The sequence below is a fragment of the Gobio gobio genome (genome assembly GCF_949357685.1).
Source record: "Gobio gobio genome assembly, chromosome: 20".
In the NCBI taxonomy this organism is placed as follows: Eukaryota; Metazoa; Chordata; class Actinopteri; order Cypriniformes; family Gobionidae; genus Gobio; species Gobio gobio.
In genome coordinates, this window is record NC_137113.1 from 26,846,224 (window position 1) to 26,866,757 (window position 20,534).

At 37.7% G+C, this 20,534-nt stretch overlaps 2 protein-coding genes across 2 annotated transcripts in view; one reads left to right on the forward strand and one right to left on the reverse strand.

Annotated features, from left to right (window-relative positions):
• grid2ipb (glutamate receptor, ionotropic, delta 2 (Grid2) interacting protein, b) overlaps nt 1-1,811 on the reverse strand; it is a gene marked incomplete at its 5' end in the record, with an annotated part of 36,340 nt that extends 34,529 nt beyond the window's left edge. The window contains 2 exons of the mRNA XM_079845456.1: nt 845-1,098; nt 1,727-1,811. Coding sequence (XP_079701582.1) covers nt 845-1,098; nt 1,727-1,811 — 339 coding nt within the window. The remainder of the gene's footprint in view (nt 1-844; nt 1,099-1,726) is intronic.
• Nucleotides 1,812-4,577: 2,766 nt separating this feature from the next.
• zdhhc4 (zDHHC palmitoyltransferase 4) lies at nt 4,578-19,712 on the forward strand. The gene is made up of 7 exons (XM_079845457.1): nt 4,578-4,896; nt 5,124-5,256; nt 5,331-5,404; nt 5,934-6,112; nt 6,187-6,312; nt 17,274-17,518; nt 17,602-19,712. Exons 2-7 carry the CDS (start codon nt 5,134-5,136, stop codon nt 17,890-17,892), a joined length of 1,038 nt encoding a protein of 345 aa, XP_079701583.1. The 5' UTR covers nt 4,578-4,896; nt 5,124-5,133; the 3' UTR covers nt 17,893-19,712.
• The last annotated feature ends 822 nt before the right edge of the window (nt 19,713-20,534 follow it).

A 20,534-nucleotide genomic window follows, 5' to 3' on the forward strand; every position in this document is an offset into this window, starting at 1 on the left:
CTTTCAAGCAATTCGCTCCCAAATTGGCTCTAATTCTAAAGTGAAAGTATAACGTGCACAGCCGCACAAGCATTTATAACGGTGCGTGTTATGAATGCAGCCTTCATTTTTCGCGAAATATGGATAAAAATGCGCGCAGGAAACAAAAACCTTGCAAAAATTATATACGACCCTCCAAATCCTGGCCAAATCACAGAGATGCCAATTCGCTCGGGACTAATATTATCACAGGACCTCTGTGTTTCGCGAAATATGGTTGGTTATTTGCAGGGGAATTTTTACTTTACAAATTACAGACATGGCCGATTCGCACAGGATTAAGATCACAGACAACCTCCGCAATTATTACAAATTACTAGAGGTCACCAGGTAATGCTAATCCCGTGCGAATAGGGCTATAGTGTACCTTTAAAATATATAGATGCTGTCTTATTGGGACATTATTTGTCCCTATCCCTAAAGCTCTATTTTACACCTACTCGATAAACTCTTTATTCCCACTATTAAATACCTGTTAGATACTTTATTTCCAATTTTCGAATATAAAAGAATAAAGCCTCTCCACGCTGATATGCAATGGGAAAAGGGAGAAGAATGAGTTCGGAAAAAGGCGGATTCGAACTTGCATCAAAAGCTGATGCCTTCCTCTCCATGCCAATAATCCTGTTATCAGCAGGATTTCTTTTGTAATTATGTCTGGCTCAATCAGACAATGGTGGGTGGAGTTAGTGTAAATAGCCTCTGCCAACATTGTGGGCTATTTGCACTTGGGGTAAATAGACTACTAGACACACAGCAAATGAATACATTCTGACAATAAATGAGCATCATATCATTGACCCACCTGTTGGATGCGTGAAACCACTCCAATACTGGGCGGGATGTTTCGTTGTGACTGGGCAAGGGCAATAACCTCTTGAGCACTAAGACTGGAAACATTCTGCCCCTCAATCTCCAAGACCTGGTCTCCAGGATGCAGTCCAGACAGGTGAGCACTGCTTCCCTCTTCCACAGTCAGGATGTAGCTGGGCCCGTTCCCCCCTATTTGAAAGCCAAACTCCTCTGGCCAGCACTGGTTGGATGCTGGCATGGTGATTACTGTGAAAAAGATGGCAAATAAGAAGATATGTGCTCTCTAATAGTCAATTAGGTTACAAAATGTCCATAAGCCTGTTAGAACTACTTATGCACACCAGAATGATCAAGTCTCCTGAGAAAAATGGAAATTTGCACTGCAGTCACAATATCCAGATGCTAAAATATGCCAAGCACCTAAAATATATTCACCTAGATGCTAAAATATGTGAATTTCTGCCCATCCTGACAAGACAAAGTAATGCAGGCTAAAGCGAACCCCGTAACCTTTACTAAATAGAGAGTCTCAGCTGATACATCAGACCTCCCAGTAACATTGACCTCATTGAAAAGGAACAGAGGCTCCGAAATCATCCGATATTGGAAGACAGATTTGCCTGAATACAGCATCAGCAACATACAACTCACGCTCATTGCATAGCAAGTACTCACTAGTGACACCAGAACCCAAAAAAACACCTGGCTGGTATAACATTGTGTATGGGCCAGCACATGCAAAGCCTAAAGGGTCATTCATCAAAGCATTAGCCTACATGTCCATTTAAAATGACTTTAAATGTGCTGCTGAAAGAAATTCATGTTAATATTAATATAACATTATCCTACTAATACAAAATTCTTGAACACTTACAAACATCTTTGGGCGGATAGCGAGGACCCGGCTTGTTCTGCCGTAACGAGTATCTCCCTTTCTTATTCTGGAGGAATTTCTTCATTTTGTCGTAATTCAACAGGTATCAAAAATTCTAAAGGGAAAAATGCCTGGTCCACGTCTTCTACGTTGTCGCCGAGATCCTCCTACTGCACCGCACCACGCTTCAGGGGAAACGCCTTGCGAATGCCCCCCATCGTCGTGTGGCATGAGCACTGCCACTTAAAAAAAGGGTGACACTGCATCGAGTGCCAGGGTGATCTTGTCTATGAGTTGACTCTGCATCTCTGGCGAGTCTTCCTAGTCCTGCCTGCAGAGCTCAAATCAAGAAACTGGGACACCTAGCACAGATCCTTAATGATTCTCTCTCCAAAAAGGGTAAAGTGAGGCCCCATTTCTCTATAAATACCTCCTTCCCATACTCTCTCTTCTAGCTGTCTCTCCAAGGGACAAAAAGTAGCCCAGTCTCAGCTTGGGGATCTGGCAGGACGATGGTGGATAATTAGAACGTCTGAATGCACTGAAGAGCGCAGTCACACATCTTTGAACAGGAGCAGTGCTATTAAAGCTCTTGTTCTGGATTAGACAGATTAAATGCTGCATCTCGAGATCTCTTGTGCCACATGGCAGGGACACATGCTGTCATCCATCCGGAGGGGATTCAGAAGAAAATAATTGATTTACTGAGTGAGCTGACATGCAGCTCAGGTGTTACATCGGGGTCTTCCAAGCTGTTTATTGAGTACTGGCCCGGGCAGATAATAAAAAAATCAACGGGCTACCACAATATAAACAGTGTGTAGTGTGGTTTCACTTTCAAGTTTACAATCTGAACAGGGAAACAGTATAACTAGCAGAAAAACGTAACAGACGTATTATGTAAAGGACTGAAGCAAAGACAAGTTATACAGGGCTAACTGAATTATTTAGTGTCAATGCTTGTATTTCCAAACACCCTGTTCCTCAATCAACATCTCAACTTACCAATACATCAGAAAAGTGCTTGTGTATATAGAACAAATATTGTATTATTTTTTTAAAGGAAATATTCCATATTTCGACAACACTAAATTATTTTAAAATGTCAAATGGCTTCTCTCTGTTATTATAGCAGAAGAAATAAATTAATTAGACATAATAAATTAGACAGAATGAACTGGGTTGTTACAGTAGAATCCATAGACATTCAAAAAAAGAATTGGATTAAATGAAAAGGGTAGTGAACTGAAACATCTGAAAATAAAACCATTCTCCAGCCTTCAATAACTTGTTAGCTCACATTTAAGTTGTATAATTTATTTTAACTTAGGCCTATATGTTGTGGTCTGACAACAAAAGGTGCAATAAAAGAGTAACTTTAAATACACATATAAAACGGCATGTTCATAAAAAATATTGTTACACATAGATTTAAAAAATGCACGCATAACTTAAAAGAAAATACCTGCTGCCTTTGCTCGGTGGAGTATTCTCGAAAGGCTTTGGTGGTATCCCTTTCCACTGAGGCATCACCACTAGTGAATGTGCAGGTCTGTAACATGATAAGTGTAAGAGGAAACAGTTTGAAGGCTATGGCAACCCTAAACTGAAAACAACTTAATATTATTAACTGCTTCTGAGGCAAATGACAGAATAAAAAAAAAGAATAATATAAAGACTGCATTGTATTCAGAATGGTAGCATATGTTAGCTAGTGGTGTAACATGATACTGAAGCTGTATCGAGTCATTTTTTCAAGAAGCTATGCCATTTGATGAACGATAGGCTAGGCCTACTCAGTTATCATTTTCCAAATATGAAAGGGAGGTGGCGATCGTCTTTTCTTCTCTAGTTGTGACGTAGGCCTATCACGAACAAGAAAAAAAAACTTCGGGGATTGATTGGATTGTTGAGGTTTGCCATTGCTGTCTCAGTGACAGGTTTTATTTTTTGGTTGGTTGGTTGGTTGGTTGGTTTTTTGTTGTTGTTGTTGTTGTTGTTGAAAATATACAATGTACAAATACCTTCAAGAGAACAGTATGAAGCATTAAAAAAACATGTAAATTCAAGACAGAAGTAATGATAATCATACATATAAAGAGGATAAATGAAAGTTTAAAAAAAAATACAAATTCTATAAAGAAACAATGATAACAAGAGAAAGATCATTTAAATAAAACAAATGAAAGAAGGAAAGAAAGAAAGCTGGTTGAACTTAATCACAGTCATTATAAAGGATTTATTTTTCATATAGTTTCAGAAACATCACAAAAAGACTTGAGCAGTGAGTCAGAAAATGTGGAAAAAGTAGGAAGTGAGCCCATACATTTTTGTTTATGGATAAAAAAATTGCTAAACAAAATAAAACAAATTGAAGATAATCTTCTGCTGGCAGATGTGAGTGACAGGTTGTCCTGCCCTCACTCCATTAAACACGTCATCGGAGAAATGAAGGGAATCTATTTTTAATAAAGATTACGAGGGCATGATTAAAAAAAAATACACATACACACACATATATATATAAAGACTTATTTATTATAACTTATTTAGCCGCTATATATATATATATATATATATATATATATATATATATATATATATATATATATATATATATATATATATATATATATATATATATATATATATATATATATATATATATATATATATATATATATATATATATATTGACGTGCCGCGGCTAAATAAGTTATAATAAATACGACAATATTCTAATAAAAAATACATTTGCATACTGTATTAAAAGATAAACGAAACGACTTAAAAACAGCGAGCCTGAAAAAAGTTAATCAATTAAAAAGAAGCCTGTAAAGACTTTAACTTTGACAACGCAGTTGTCGTGAGTAAGTTCCGTTTCCATGTCCGCTCCACCGAAAAAGACGCTTATTAAATATAGGTAATCGCGGGTTCTTGTTTAATTTATTTCCAGAATACAGCAGTGCAAGACATTTTATTTTTATGTCCAATTATATTTTTTAAATAGATTCTTTTGGGAAGGCAAGTCGGGGTGTGTTTTGACCATAGACTATAAGGTTTTTCTTTGTTGGTTTGAGATCTGGCAAACGTTTATTTCTACTTCACACTATGGTCTGTACGGAAAGAGTAAAGGTGTGAGGATGGTGCTCAGGACAGGTGAATAAAAGGTAACACTTTCCTCAGCTTGCCTCTCACTGCTACACCTGTGTGTCCAGTATAGTTTTTAAAAAATAAAACTTTTAAACACAGTTTAATATGGTTTTATTTAATAGTTATTGTTCGGCCTTACGAGTACGGTCGGTTTTGATTTAAGCGCTTAATTTGATCCCGTCATATACAACATAAACATCTGCAATAAGTGAAGTCAGTTAATACTCACATTTGTGCTGTTTAGGTAGTGGCAAATGGACTTCCTCACTCTGTTTGGTATATATGTGGCGGTAGTGCTCGCCTGCATTGCTCTGGTTTGTAAGTATTCAGGACATCAGCAGACTCCTCTCGGTCGGCTTTTGAACACATTCACAGGGGTAAGAGCCTAGGAGAAGTCCCGCAAATTTAATGAATTCTGCCGTTGTTTAAAGAGTCATTTATGTTCTTTTAGGCTGCCTCTCCATGGATCCCACAATGTCTCCAAAGCATTTGCTACAGGACTATGCACAGACTGTTCCATCAGAGGTATTAAGTTTGAACTGGTCACTTCAGACATGCTTTGCTACAACCTTTTTATGCTGGATAATAAAACTTTTCAGATGATTTCATTATATCTCAAAGCAAAATTTTTGCACTACCAATTTAAAAGAACTGTTTTCCTTTTTTATATTATATTTTATTATATTTTTTAAATGTAATTCCTGTGAAAGCAAAGCTGAATTTGCAGCAGCCATTACTCCAGTCTTTAGTGTCACATGATCTTTCAGAAATCATTCTTATGTTCCGATTTGGTGAAATAAATTAATGTAATGCATTCTTGCTAAATAATATATTTTTTTTTAAACATACAGCAGAGCATTTATAGTGCAGTGTCCCTGTTAAATAAACCAATAAAAAAATTATATATGTTCGATACATTTAAGGCCGTTATTTAAAATCCATGCATTTGGCGTCCAATGTATCTTACAGTGTATTCAAAGTCTTTATTTTATCAGTATTTCTGTTCCCTGAACATTCCCTAACATCCTATGTACAATAATTTCCTTCACATCAGGAACAACTTCTTCCTTTACTTGCACCTGTTGCTTGAAGTGGTCGTGTATGGAGAATTCTCCTGTGAGGTCTTTGGCTTCTGTTTGGACATGGGCACAAGTTCAGTCAGCCTGTGCATTCCCTACGCCCTCCTTGCACTCAAGTCCTATTTGTTCTACATGTGTTGTAGCAGAGACCCAGGTAAGCAAATGAAGACTTTTCTCATTATCAATAATAAAGAATCAAATACATTCAGTTTGACTTTTCTTTTGAAGGCACATTAACAAAGGCAGACCATACAACTCAACTGAAGGTCTACCAGTATGATGAAAAACTGTTCCAGCAGGGAGTCAGGTGTTCAACCTGTCAGCTGGTCAAACCGGCCCGATCCAAACACTGTAGTAAGTATTTGTTAATCCTTCATTTAAACTTCAGAACATGCACTGTAAAAAAAGTATCATAATTTTAACTAATTATCTGCAACAGTAAAAACCTTTTAATTGGTGAACGGTAAGTTCCCTTTCTATATCCCTCACTATAAACTTTTCTAATAGATCTAGCAGACATTTAATTTTATAGCAAAGTACTGTTGATGAGTGCTCGCAAAGTATTGAAATGTTTGTATGTATATGCACAATAGGGATGCAACAATACAGTTAGTCCACGGTTCGATACATACCTCGGTTTTTAACCACGGTTTTCGGTTCGGTTCGGTTCGGTTCGGTTCTGATGGCTTGTCACATCAGTATTTGGCTATTCTATTCTTAAATGACAGGAACAGCAAGAAGTTAAGGAGAAAAAAGACTTTTTTAATTGCAAAACTCTTTCTTTATTTTACTTAAAAGAATTGAAAAACCTTACTTAAACTTAAAACTTTACTTAAAAAAAACCCTTTTACACATTCCTAGTGTATTGTATAATATAAAATATGTATATATATATATATATATATATATGATTTACACTGGCAGCTCAGAGCTGTACAGCAGCATTTAAGTATGAAATTGAATGAATAAATGTACAAATAAAACACTACATAGACTTCACTATAAAATATACACTGATTCTTATTAAATCTAATGTATTAAAGTTTTTCAGTCAAGAGCAGTGAGTGATTTTCTCTTTGTCTTTTGGTGTTGTATTAACATTAAATGGATAGTTCACTCAAAAATGAGAAATGAATACAGGTTGGGAACAATATTAGAGTGAGTAAATAATGACATAATTTTAGAGGTGAACTGTCCCTTTAAGGACCGCGTGTTCACTAATAGGCTGCCTGCTGTCAATGTAAGACCTGCGTGCATCACAGACACGCGCCGATTTTACTTTCACTTTAGACATAACCGACTGTGTTTATGTAAATCTTGTGTGTATTTGACAGTATTAGCGCAGTAAGACGACTTAGTCCAGTAATCGCGTGTTTGACAAGCGTTTAGTGCGCGCGCTCATGTTTAAACCGCGCACACGCCGGCAAGGCTTTAAAACTCATGCAAATAATGAACTTTCGTGATTGTGAATAGTGTTCCGTGAGTATAACTCTAGCACTAACGTGTGATGTGAATGTATGTCGCGTTGTTCAGTATATTGGGATGGAGGCAAATTATAGAATTTGTAGAAAAATACTTAATTAAATGCAAAACTTAAAACCGCAATTCACATGCGCGTATTGAACCGTGAAGGCCGTACCGAACGGTTCAATATTATATTGAGAATTGTGGCATCCCTAATGCACAATATATAAAAATATCGCAAATGTACATATCGCAATATGCATTTCGCAAGGGCACGCAATATCTGAATGATTTTAATAGGCTACTTCAACATTGAGAAAATTGTACGTTTTAGGTCAATGCATATAGCAGAGAATAGACTGGCCACACGACTGTTACTTATTTGACTTTCTTGACGTTAAAAAGAATTATTAAACACAATAACTTGCAAAAAACAACTCTGTGCTGTCTGCTGTCTGACACACACCGAAACGTGCGTACAAGCCGTTTTTTCCGTGTCTTGTTACACACTCCTGTCAAATTCACACACACAGTTATGTCAAAATGGCTGTCTTGATGAGTATTCATGTAAACACAGCCGGTTATGCTTTAAGTGAACGATATCAGTTGGGGAAAGAAACCGAATGTGTGTCAATAGGATCCGTGCATTAGGTCTAAAAGTGACAGCCTGCTAATACAGTAAACCTGTAAACCTGCTAATACAGTAAACCTGTAAACCTGCTAATACCCAAGGTACCCGCGGGATCTTAAAAAGTCTTAAATGTCTTTAAATTCAAAATCAACATTTTAAGGCCTTAAAAAGTCTTAAATTCGCTGAAGTGTTGAGTTCTAGGTCTTAAATAATTTTAAACGGGTCTTAATTTTCCTACGTCCATGTAACGCTACCTCTTGCTCATTGAAATGCTCCCGCAGCGTTTTAGAGAGAGAGAGTGTGTGTGTGTGTGTGTGTGTGTGTGTGTGTTGTAGTTTGTTTTTTCGCTTGTGAGAGACCTAAATGCGTCTTGTATAGCAGCCAATCAGCTTTCGTGTTATTGGCGCGGGTCTCTTTCCGATTGTACCACAGACACATCAAACGGATTTTATTCTTCAGCTTCAGTTCTCCATTTCTTCCAGTTCCGCGATCGTGAAAGCGAAGGCGAATCTTTCTTACCTGCCATCTCGCGTAATGATCATATAAAAGTATGATAGCACTAAAAAAAGAGTTTAAAAAGCGATGTAAACCGCAAATTAATTTGCTACTGACACGGACCGATGTCAGACTGGCCGCGGATTCTGTCTGCGTTTGCAACCTGTCAGCGCTCTTAAAGTGAAAGCAACCCAATATAGCCTAGCCTATACCCCCTCCTGCCTGTGTCGTTAATATTAATCAAACAACGGGGAAAAACAAACAGTAGCCTACCTAAACTTAAAGTACTGTTTGTATCTGTGTATTTAAGTTGTATTTATTTGTCCTACTGTCAAACAAGATTCATGCATTTTGTTTGTTTTATTGCCATGTATGACTATTGTGCATCTAACATAATTATATGGTAAATGTGGCCTCCTTATTATGGAAAAAAAAAAAAAACATGCACATTTCTGAAAATGACCACCACAAAATCAGTAATTTTGTTATGTATAAAAAATTTATATATACACACACACAACCACACACACACACTACCGGTCAAAAGTTTGAGAACGGTAAGATTTTTAAAATGCTTTTAAAGAAGTCTCTTCTGCTCACCAAGACAAGACTGCATTTATTTGATCCAAAATACAGCAAAAACAGTATTAAGGCCTGTACACACCGGGACGAATATCGCGCGCGCTTATCGCCAGCGTTTTTCGTGCCGTTTTTCGGCGCGTCTTGAGTGTTCACACCCAAGCGATTTTCACTGGCGCTGCGCCGAGTGAACGTGCACATTCAGTAGATGCGCTCCCGGTACACAAGGTGGTGCTGCGGCACTTTAAGCCTCTGACACTCGCTTGTCACACAGAAGGAGAAGAGAGACAGTATATACGTGCTTGCCAAAACCATAGACATATTATGTATTTGGACAAAACCATTCACACACTTTTTGCTAACTGGCAAGCAGCATTAGCAGCTCATCTTCTTCTTTGTCTACTTACTACTTCTTCGTCGTATCAATGTGTGCTCGGCAAGAGCGTTTTGTGCTTGAGCGCCACCAAGTCGTGTTTTACTGTCACTTCAGCAGCTCCAGGCACGTGAACAAAAGCGCCGATCTCATTGGTCGGCCAGTTTTTTACGCGCCGCGTCAAAATAAAAAAACGAACCCGAGGCGTTTTTTTAAAAATGACGCTTTTACGCCTGGCGTTTTGCGCGTCGGTGTGAACACTCACATTGGCGCCCATTGTTTAGTCCCGAGGCGTTAAACGTCGGCGATAAACGCGTGCGAAAATCGTCCCGGTGTGAACAGGCCTTTATTGTGAAGTTTTTTTGTTTGTTTTTTTTTTACAATTTAAAATAACTTTTGTTTCAATATATTTTAAAATGCAATTTATTTCTGTGATTCAAAGCTGAATTTTCAGCGTCATTACTCCAGACTTAAGAGTCATATAATCCTTCAGAAATAGAAAGTAAAAAAAATATTTCAGATAAATGCTGTTCTTTAAGGCCTGTACACACCGGGACGATTATCGCGCGCGCTTATCGCCAGCGTTTTTCGTGCCGTTTTTCGGCGCGTCTTGAGTGTTCACACCCAAGCGATTTTCACTGGCGCTGCGCCGAGTGAACGTGCACATTCAGTAGATGCGCTCCCGGTACACAAGATGGTGCTGCGGCACTTTAAGCCTCTGACACTCGCTTGTCACACAGAAGGAGAAGAGAGACAGTATTTACGTGCTTGCCAAAACCATAGACATATTATGTATATGGACAAAACCATTCACACACTTTTTACTAACTGGCAAGCAGCATTAGCAGTTCATCTTCTTCTTTGTCTACTTACTACTTCTTCGTTGTATCAATGTGTGCTCGGCAAGACCGTTTTGTGCTCGAGCGCCACCAAGTCGTGTTTTACTGTCACTTCAGCAGCTCCAGGCACGTGAACAAAAGCGCCGATCTCATTGGTCGGACAGTTTTTTACGCGCCGCGTCAAAACAAAAAAACGAACCCGAGGCGTTTTTTTTAAAATGACGCTTTTACGCCTGGCGTTTTGCGCGTCGGTGTGAACACTCACATTGGCGCGCATTGTTTAGTCCCGAGGCGTTAAACGTCGGCGATAAACGCGTGCGAAAATCGTCCCGGTGTGAACAGGCCTTTAAGGCCTGTACACACCGGGACGAATATCGCACGCGCTTATCGCCAGCGTTTTTCGTGACGTTTTTCGGCGCGTCTTGAGTGTTCACACCCAAGCGATTTCCACTGGCGATGCGCCGAGTGAACGTGCACATTCAGTAGATGCGCTCCCGGTACACAAGATGGTGCTGTGGCACTTTAAGCTTCTGACACTCGCTTGTCACACAGAAGAAAAGGAGAGACAGTATTTACGTGCTTGCCAAAACCACAGATATATTATGTCTATGGCAAAACCATTCACACACTTGTTGCTAACTGGCAAGCAGCATTAGCAGCCCATCTTCTTCTTTGTCTACTTACTACTTCTTCTTCGTATCAATGTGTGCTCGGCAAGACCGATTTTGTGCTTGAGCGCCACCAAGTCGTGTTTTACTGTCACTTCAGCAGCTCCAGGCACGTGAACAAAAGCGCTGATCTCATTGGTCGGCCAGTTTTTAACGCGCCACGTCAAAATAAAAAAACGAACCCGAGGCGTTTTTTTTTAAATGACGCTTTTACGCCTGGCGTTTTACGCGTCGGTGTGCACACCCACATTGGCACCCATTGTTTAGTCACGAGGCGTTAAACGTCGGCGATAAACGCGCGCGAAAATCGTCCCGGTGTGAACAGGCCTTTAGAACTTTCTATCCAAACATTTTTTTACACATCTGTGTTCAACACTGATAATAATCATAAATGTTTGTTGATCATCAGATCCTCATGAATGATTAGTGATGGATCATGTGACACTGAAGACTGGAGTAATGATGATAAATTCAGCTTTGATCACAGGAATAAATTACACTTTATTTTATATTCACATAGAGAACAGTCACTACAGAACTGTCACAATATTACAGCTTTTTTGTATTTTTAATAACATAAATGCAGCCTTGGTGAGCAGAAGAGACTTCTGTAAAAACATTAAAAAGTCTTACCGTTCTCAAACTTTTGACCGGTAGTGTGTTTGTATATTAATCCTGATAGGATAGAGCTATGAGGAAGTGCAAGTTTACTGTTCAATTTGAATAAATTAATTTGCTTTGCAAGTTATTTTGTGATTCTGTATTTCCTGTTGTACGTTTTTTTTTTTTTTTAAATGCGTGATATAGGTCTTAAATTTAATTAAAGTCCCTGTAAAGTCAAAACTAAACATGTGTTCTGAGTTCCTCACACCACAGATAAATGTGTTATTAACCACCCAGCCAAATTTGAATCATAAAAAAATCCGGGAAGTACATAAAATAGCTTATCAAAAACCTGAAAAAATTAGCAGCATTCTCTGCTCTCAAACGCTGGGGGTGTGTCCGCTGTCGGCGCCGAAACCACGCCCACTCGCGGGAAAGCGGCAGTAGCACACAAGACAACACTCACTGATCACGACGCACCAGATGTCGGCGGGACGGGAGGATGAAGGCCTGGGCGGGGGATAGTCGGTTCTGCAGCGGATTATCAGTGAATCCCAGTTGTCTCCGGTGAAAGTTTGTAAAACGATCCGGTGTAAAGTCACTGCAGAGGTAGGTGTAGGTGATGATCCTCAGCTCTCCATCAAGGTTGCTGTTCACAAAATTAATCCACTTCTTCATCGTTTTTGTTTTGTAAGCTGTTATGTAAGTTTTTGACTATAGTAACTAACAGTACTAACAGTAACTTGCGATCGAACTGATGCGAATGTGCTCTAGTTATGATCGTGTTAGGGGAGGAGCCAGGCTCGGTGGCTCCAGTGCGTCATCGAGCCACCGTTTTAGCCCCGCCCAGAAAATCCTGAACACAGCAACGGTGAAAAACTGTTTAACTGTCTAACTTCTGAATTCAGTACTTCATAGTTCACAGTCTTTGTAATGTGTTTCAGCAATACATTTCTAACATTTATAATGTGTTTAGAAACAAATCTCAGAATTGCCTTTACAGGGACTTTAATAATGGTCTTGAAAAGGTCTTAAAAAGTCTTAAATTTGACTTTGTGAAACCTGCAGATACCCTGAATACAGTAAACCTGCTAATACAGGAAACCTGCTAATACAAGAAACCTGCTTATACAGTAAACCTGTAAACCTGCTAATACAGGAAACCTGCTTATACAGGAAACCTGTAAACTGCTAATACAGGAAACCTGCTAATGCAGGAAACCTGCTAAGGCAGTAAACCTGCTAATACTGTAAACCTGCTTATACAGTAAACCTGTAAACCTGCTAATACAGTAAACCTGTAAACCTGCTAATACAGTAAACCTGCTAATACAGTAAACCTGCTAATACAGTAAACCTGCTAATACAGTAAACCTGCTAATACAGTAAACCTGCTTATACAGTAAACCTGCTAATACTGTAAACCTGCTTATACAGTAAACCTGTAAACCTGCTAACACAGTAAACCTGCTAATACAGTAAACCTGCTAATACTGTAAACCTGCTTATACAGTAAACCAGTAAACCTGCTAATACAGTAAACCTGCTAATACTGTAAACCTGCTAATACTGTAAACCTGCTAATACTGTAAACCTGCTAATACAGTAAACCTGCTAATACAGTAAACCTGCTAATACTGTAAACCTGCTTATACAGTAAACCTGTAAACCTGCTAATACAGTAAACCTGCTAATACAGTAAACCTGCTAATACAGTAAACCTGCTAATACAGTAAACCTGCTAATACAGTAAACCTGCTTATACAGTAAACCTGCTTATACAGTAAACCTGCTAATACTGTAAACCTGCTAATACTGTAAACCTGCTAATACGGTAAACCTGCTAATACTGTAAACCTGCTTATACAGTAAACCTGTAAACCTGCTAATACAGTAAACCTGCTAATACAGTAAACCTGCTAATACAGTAAACCTGCTAATACAGGAAACCTGCTTATACAGGAAACCTGCTAATACAGGAAACCTGCTAATACAGGAAACCTGCTAATGCAGTAAACCTGCTAATACTGTAAACCTGCTTATACAGTAAACCTGTAAACCTGCTAATACAGGAAACCTGCTAATACAGGAAACCTGCTAATACAGGAAACCTGCTAATGCAGTAAACCTGCTAATGCTGTAAACCTGCTTATACAGTAAACCTGTAAACCTGCTAATACAGTAAACCTGCTAATACAGTAAACCTGCTAATACCGTAAACCTGCTAATACCGTAAACCTGCTAATACCGTAAACCTGCTAATACCGTAAACCTGCTAATACAGTAAACCTGCTAATACTGTAAACCTGCTTATACAGTAAACCTGTAAACCTGCTAATACAGGAAACCTGCTAATGCTGTAAACCTGCTAATACTGTAAACCTGCTTATACAGTAAACCTGTAAACCTGCTAGTACAGTAAACCTGCTAGTACAGGAAACCTGCTAGTACAGGAAACCTGCTAGTACAGGAAACCTGCTAGTACAGGAAACCTGCTAATACAGGAAACCTGTAAACCTGCTAATACAGGAAACCTGTAAACCTGCTAATACAGGAAACCTGTAAACCTGCTAGTACAGTAAACCTGCTAATACAGGAAACCTGTAAACCTGCTAATGCAGGAAACCTGTAAACCTGCTAATGCAGGAAACCTGTAAACCTGCTAATGCAGGAAACCTGTAAACCTGATAATGCAGGAAACCTGCTAATACAGTAAACCTGTAAACCTGTTAATACAGTAAACCTGTAAACCTGCTAATACAGTAAACCTGTAAACCTGCTAATACAGTAAACCTGCTAATACAGGAAACCTGTAAACCTGCTAATATCGTAAACCTGCTAATACCGTAAACCTGCTAATACCGTAAACCTGCTAATACAGTAAACCTGCTAATACTGTAAACCTGCTTATACAGTAAACCTGTAAACCTGCTAATACAGGAAACCTGCTAATACAGGAAACCTGCTAATACAGGAAACCTGCTAATGCAGTAAACCTGCTAATACTGTAAACCTGCTTATACAGTAAACCTGTAAACCTGCTAATACAGTAAACCTGCTAATACAGTAAACCTGTAAACCTGCTAATACCGTAAACCTGCTAATACTGTAAACCTGCTTATACAGTAAACCTGTAAACCTGCTAATACAGTAAACCTGCTAATACAGTAAACCTGCTAATAGAGGAAACCTGCTAGTACAGTAAACCTGCTAATACAGGAAACCTGCTAATACAGGAAACCTGTAAACCTGCTAATACAGGAAACCTGTAAACCTGCTAATACAGGAAACCTGTAAACCTGCTAGTACAGTAAACCTGCTAGTACAGTAAACCTGCTAATACAGGAAACCTGTAAACCTGCTAATGCAGGAAACCTGTAAACCTGCTAATGCAGGAAACCTGTAAACCTGATAATGCAGGAAACCTGTAAACCTGATAATGCAGGAAACCTGCTAATACAGTAAACCTGTAAACCTGCTAATACAGTAAACCTGTAAACCTGCTAATACAGGAAACCTGCTAATACAGTAAACCTGCTAATAGAGGAAACCTGTAAACCTGATAATGCAGGAAACCTGTAAACCTGATAATGCAGGAAACCTGCTAATACAGTAAACCTGTAAACCTGCTAATACAGTAAACCTGTAAACCTGCTAATACAGGAAACCTGCTAATACTGTAAACCTGCTAATACAGTAAACCTGTAAACCTGCTAATACAGTAAACCTGCTAATACAGTAAACCTGCTAATAGAGGAAACCTGCTAGTACAGTAAACCTGCTAATACAGGAAACCTGCTAATACAGGAAACCTGTAAACCTGCTAATACAGGAAACCTGTAAACCTGCTAATACAGGAAACCTGTAAACCTGCTAGTACAGTAAACCTGCTAGTACAGTAAACCTGCTAATACAGGAAACCTGTAAACCTGCTAATGCAGGAAACCTGTAAACCTGCTAATGCAGGAAACCTGTAAACCTGCTAATGCAGGAAACCTGTAAACCTGATAATGCAGGAAACCTGTAAACCTGATAATGCAGGAAACCTGCTAATACAGTAAACCTGTAAACCTGCTAATACAGTAAACCTGTAAACCTGCTAATACAGGAAACCTGTAAACCTGCTAATACAGGAAACCTGTAAACCTGCTAATACAGGAAACCTGTAAACCTGCTAATACAGGAAACCTGTAAACCTGCTAATACAGGAAACCTGCCGCTGTCTGTCAAACAACAAGAGAAAAAGAGAAAATCACTCCGTGCTCTTGGCTGAAAAACCTTTGTAGCTTTATTATGTATCCGTGTATATTTAATTATGTGAAGGCTACTGTTTTTACTTCAAATGTTTAATAACAAAGATAAATTAAAATAACAAAAATAATCGTCCACCCCTAGTTCAGGTTTCTTTGTTTACCTGGATGTTCTTGATGTTAAGTTTTAGGTTGATATAACTATATAGTCAAGCAAAGAGTTTTTGGTGTTTAAATATTGGCATTACACTTTTTGTTTGTTTACGTTGATGTTAAAATAATATTGTCCGATATTTTCTTTATTTTTTTTCACATTAATTTTTGCTAAAACACTGCTGGTCACTTTCAGAAGTTGTAGTGATGCTTTTTTCCCCCAGAAAGAATGTGAAACACATAAATGGTATCATTCTCAGTTTTGAGATTTTTTTTTTTAATATAACTTAAATAGATTTTACACATTTAAAGGAATATTGTATCGCATATCGAATATCGCATTATTTAACAAGGATATCGCATATCGCATTTTTCTTCAATATTGCATATATATGTGTGTGTGTGTGTGTGTGTGTGTGTGTGTGTGTGTGTGTGTGTGTGTGTGTGTGTGTGTGTGTGTGTGTGTGTGTGTGTGTGTGTGTGTGTATATGTATATATATATATATATATATATGCATATGCATATTTGCAATAAACTTAAAAACATTTTTTTTTATACATATCAACAAATAATTTTATATTGTTTTTAATTTGATTATGCTGTTCGCAATGCTTCATGGGATTGTAGTTCTTTCCCTCACTAAAACCGTTAAGCACACAGTCTTGTACCTTTTGTTTTGTTTTTTACTATATTCAAATATTTTTTTTTGTTTCAAATCAAAGTTTGTAATGTCATGATTCACCTCGTAGCTGATTGGCTTGGTTCATGGCTTAAAGGGCTTTTAACAAAGACTATTTTAAAATCCCAAAGGGAAAAACGGATGAAAAAAATACTTCTGGAACCAGCGACGCTGAGGGGTGGGCACTGTTGCACACTATTGTATAGTTTTTGTAAGTGAAAAAAATTAATGAAATGTACTTTTTTTTTTACTGTAAATTTCAGTTAAATCCATAAAACTCACAACATTGCTATCATGTTCTATACATTAAAGTTATAGTATCCTCATAGGAATAGTTAGGAATCAGCTATTACTAACACATTTTCAGAATTCAATACAATTTAAGTGGTATCACAAAATAATTTCCCTTGTCCCTCAGTTGAAAAAGAAACAAATAAGTTATAAGCAAACAATCTATTATTGTTCTTCTTATTATTAGTAGTAGTAGTAGTATTAATGTCCCAATGTACTCTCATTGTAAGTGGCATTTTACTTTGTAATCAACATTATTCCACAAATGCTGTTGATATCATTTGTACAGGGGTTTGCAATCGATGTGTCCAGAGATTTGACCATCATTGTGTGTGGGTGAACAACTGCATCGGTGCCCAGAACATCAGATACTTCCTGCTGTACCTCCTGAGTGTGTGTGCCATGGCAGGTGATATTGCTGTCCTTATAGCAGACATGTTGCTCCAAACTGTTTTGCGAACTGGACTCCTGCACGCTCACTACATTGACGGGCAGGGAGCCCAACAGCCCGCTGGACCGCTCTTTATCATCCAGGTAATAATAACTTACTAATAAATTTGCTGTGGTACATGGATTATCTCTCTAATAAATCTTTTTCTATTGCATTCTTTGTACAGCATCTCTTTCTGACATTTCCACGGATTGTCTTCATGCTGGGCTTCTTAGTATTTGTCTTTTTCCTCTTGGCGGGTTATTCCATGTTTCACATGTATTTGGCTTTGATAAATCAAACCTCCAATGAGTGGTTTAAAGGAAAAGGTCACAACTGCCAGCATTGCCATCCGTACACTGGACACAACTGCCAGACGTCATACAATCCATTTAGAGGTTTCTATCACAGGGGAATCCTCAAAAATCTTGGGGAAGTCTTTTGGCCCTTGTGTCCTGTTCAGAAAAAAGAAAATTAGGAAACTTGTTTTTTTTTAACAGTGTATTTGTACTAAACTCTGTATTTTATTTTGGTAAATGGGATTTTTAATAAATACGTTCTCAGCTTTATGTATTATTGGTACCTTTTCTTTTTTGTTTTCTCTGACTTGTTTTTTATAAGTGTTCAAATAGTTTCACATTTATATGTATATGTATACAGCATATATACAAACTTGCAGTACTCTCAGGAAAGATGCCATTTAATTTTATGTTAATGAAAATGAGGCTGTCAAGAATAGGCATATTCAATAGGTTCTATAGGAGTCCATTCAATAGGTTGTACTGTCTTAAAGTCATATGCAGTGTTTCAGGGGTTTTGCTACAAGGTTGTTTTTTTAACATATCTGGAGGACTAGGACTGAGACTTAATATGCTAATGTTATCATGATTTGGAAAACTCTTACATGGTAACATGAGCATATAATTGCTATTGTTTACAATAGGATGTGAGGGTCAGATTTCAACAACATTAAAATACTTCAATAAGAATTGAAAATAGTACTATATTTTGAAATTGAATATATTGTATATATTATAGGGTTCATGATCTGAACTCATTTTTTACAGGGTTCTCACGCTTCTTGAAAGTACTTGAATTTCAGACACATGGATTCAAGGCCTGGAAAGTACTTGAAAACAAATATAGGTCCTTGAAAGTGCTTGAATTAAAGTTTAAATACATTTTGTTTAGAATGGTGTTATTTGTTGCTTATGTTCGGGGGGTGGAGGGAACTTAAACCGATGGAGAGCAGTACATACGCTTGCTGAAAATGAAAAGTTGCGATTTTCTAGGCTGATATGGCTAGCCTAGGAACTATACTCTCCTTCCTGCGTAATAATCAAGGAACTTTGCTGCCGTACCATGGGTGCAGCGGCACAATGATATTACACAGCGCCTGAAAATAGGCTAACTTCCATCAATATAACCAATGTGACAACCTGCTTGCACAGAGAGAGTGCTTGGGACTATTTTCAGGCGCTGAGTAATATCATTACGCCGCTGCACTCATGGTACGGCTCAAAGTTCCTTGATTATTACGCAGGAATGCGAGTATAGTTCCTAGCCATATCCTAGAAAATCACAACTTTTCATTTTCCATTGGTCTTAGTACGATGTAACTAATCACATCACAACATGTAAATAGGAAAATGTTGGCGTTATTTTGTCACGTATTGAGCAGTAGGCTAGCTGGAGCCGTTTACCTCCAGTCTTTGTGCTAAGCTAGGCTAGCTGTGGGTGCGTCAGACAGAGTTGAGACACAACCATACACGGAGATGAGAATGGTATGTACAGACTTATCTAACTCTGGTGGATACGGTGAATAAGCTAAAGTCCCAAAAAGTCGGCGTGTTCCTTTAAGTAGCCTACTTTAAGAGGACTTTTGTGATGCTACATATGCTGGGTTATGAATCTGATAGGTGTTTGAAATAAAATAAATGGTGCTTGAAAAAGTCCTTGAATTTGGTGTTCATGAAAGAGTAGGAACCCTGTTTTTAGCAAATTATAAACTTTTATTGTCATTGTATAATAGTGGGTTGTGAATTTATTTAGTTGTAAAAGTTTATATTAATGTGGGATTTGTGATTAATTTAGATTATGGGGTAAAATATTGTTTTTGTGAAGTGAAAGGTTCAAGTGAGACATTTGGGGTAAGATGCCCGCCTAGGTATAAATGTAATAGATGTAGTAACCTTTTATGTTGGTGTAATTTTACAGTAAAAAAAAAAATACTGTTATATAAAATACTTTTAAAACAGATTTTTTAAATAAAGCTGTCTTAATACCTTATTGCTTGACAAGACCACTAAGTCTGTCTTAGTCTTTCTTGACACGTTCAGAGGTAGTTCTTTATTATTTTGCTTATACTAAAGACTGTATTTCCATTTCTCTATACCATGTAAAAAAAAAAAAAGCTACACTACATCAATGTGCTTTTGCTTAATGAACTCAAATAACATCATTCTTATCTAACTGTCTTTAGCACCTATCACCATTTAATTTAAGGGTGCCACTTTTAAAACTTATTAGAAGACAAGATTTATTGTTGTTCTTCATGATTGACCATCATAACCTTGAGTCAGTCTTTGAAATGTAAATAGTGCAAACAAATAGTGGAATTCATGCATATGTGGAAGATTGAGAGTAACAAAATTTGTCGATTTAATCAATTATATTAAATTGACAAATGAATAACCCCTTTTTTATAATTAATAAAATATAGGTAACCTGAATAATAAAATAAAACCTTAATGTCTAGTTAAGCCACATTTAGCCACTTGTTCGCAACTGCCTTAAAGGATTAGTTCACTTTTAAATAAACTTTTGCTGATAATTTACTCACCCCCATGTCATCCAAGATGTCCATGTCTTTCTTTCTGCAGTCGAAAAGAAATTAAGGTTTTTGATGAAAACAGTCAAGGGTTTTTCTCCATATAATGGACTTCAATGGGCTCCAAACGGTTCAAGGTCCAAATGACAGTTTCAGTGCAGCTTCAAAGGGCTTTAAACGATACCAGACGATGAATAAGGGTCTTATCTAGCCAAACCATCAGTTTCTGAGAGAAACCCAGCAGTATTTATGCTATATATATATGTGTGTAGGGGAGAACCGGGGCGAAA

What these genes read in the sequence shown, in the direction of transcription:
- zdhhc4 (XM_079845457.1), top strand. Translation starts at nt 5,134, where the DNA reads ATGGACTTCCTCACTCTGTTTGGTATATATGTGGCGGTAGTGCTCGCC. An exon ending in TTTTGAACACATTCACAGGG is followed by an intron (nt 5,257 to 5,330) that starts GTAAGAGCCTAG and finishes ATGTTCTTTTAG; the next exon opens with GCTGCCTCTCCATGGATCCC. An exon ending in GTGTTGTAGCAGAGACCCAG is followed by an intron (nt 6,113 to 6,186) that starts GTAAGCAAATGA and finishes TTTCTTTTGAAG; the next exon opens with GCACATTAACAAAGGCAGAC.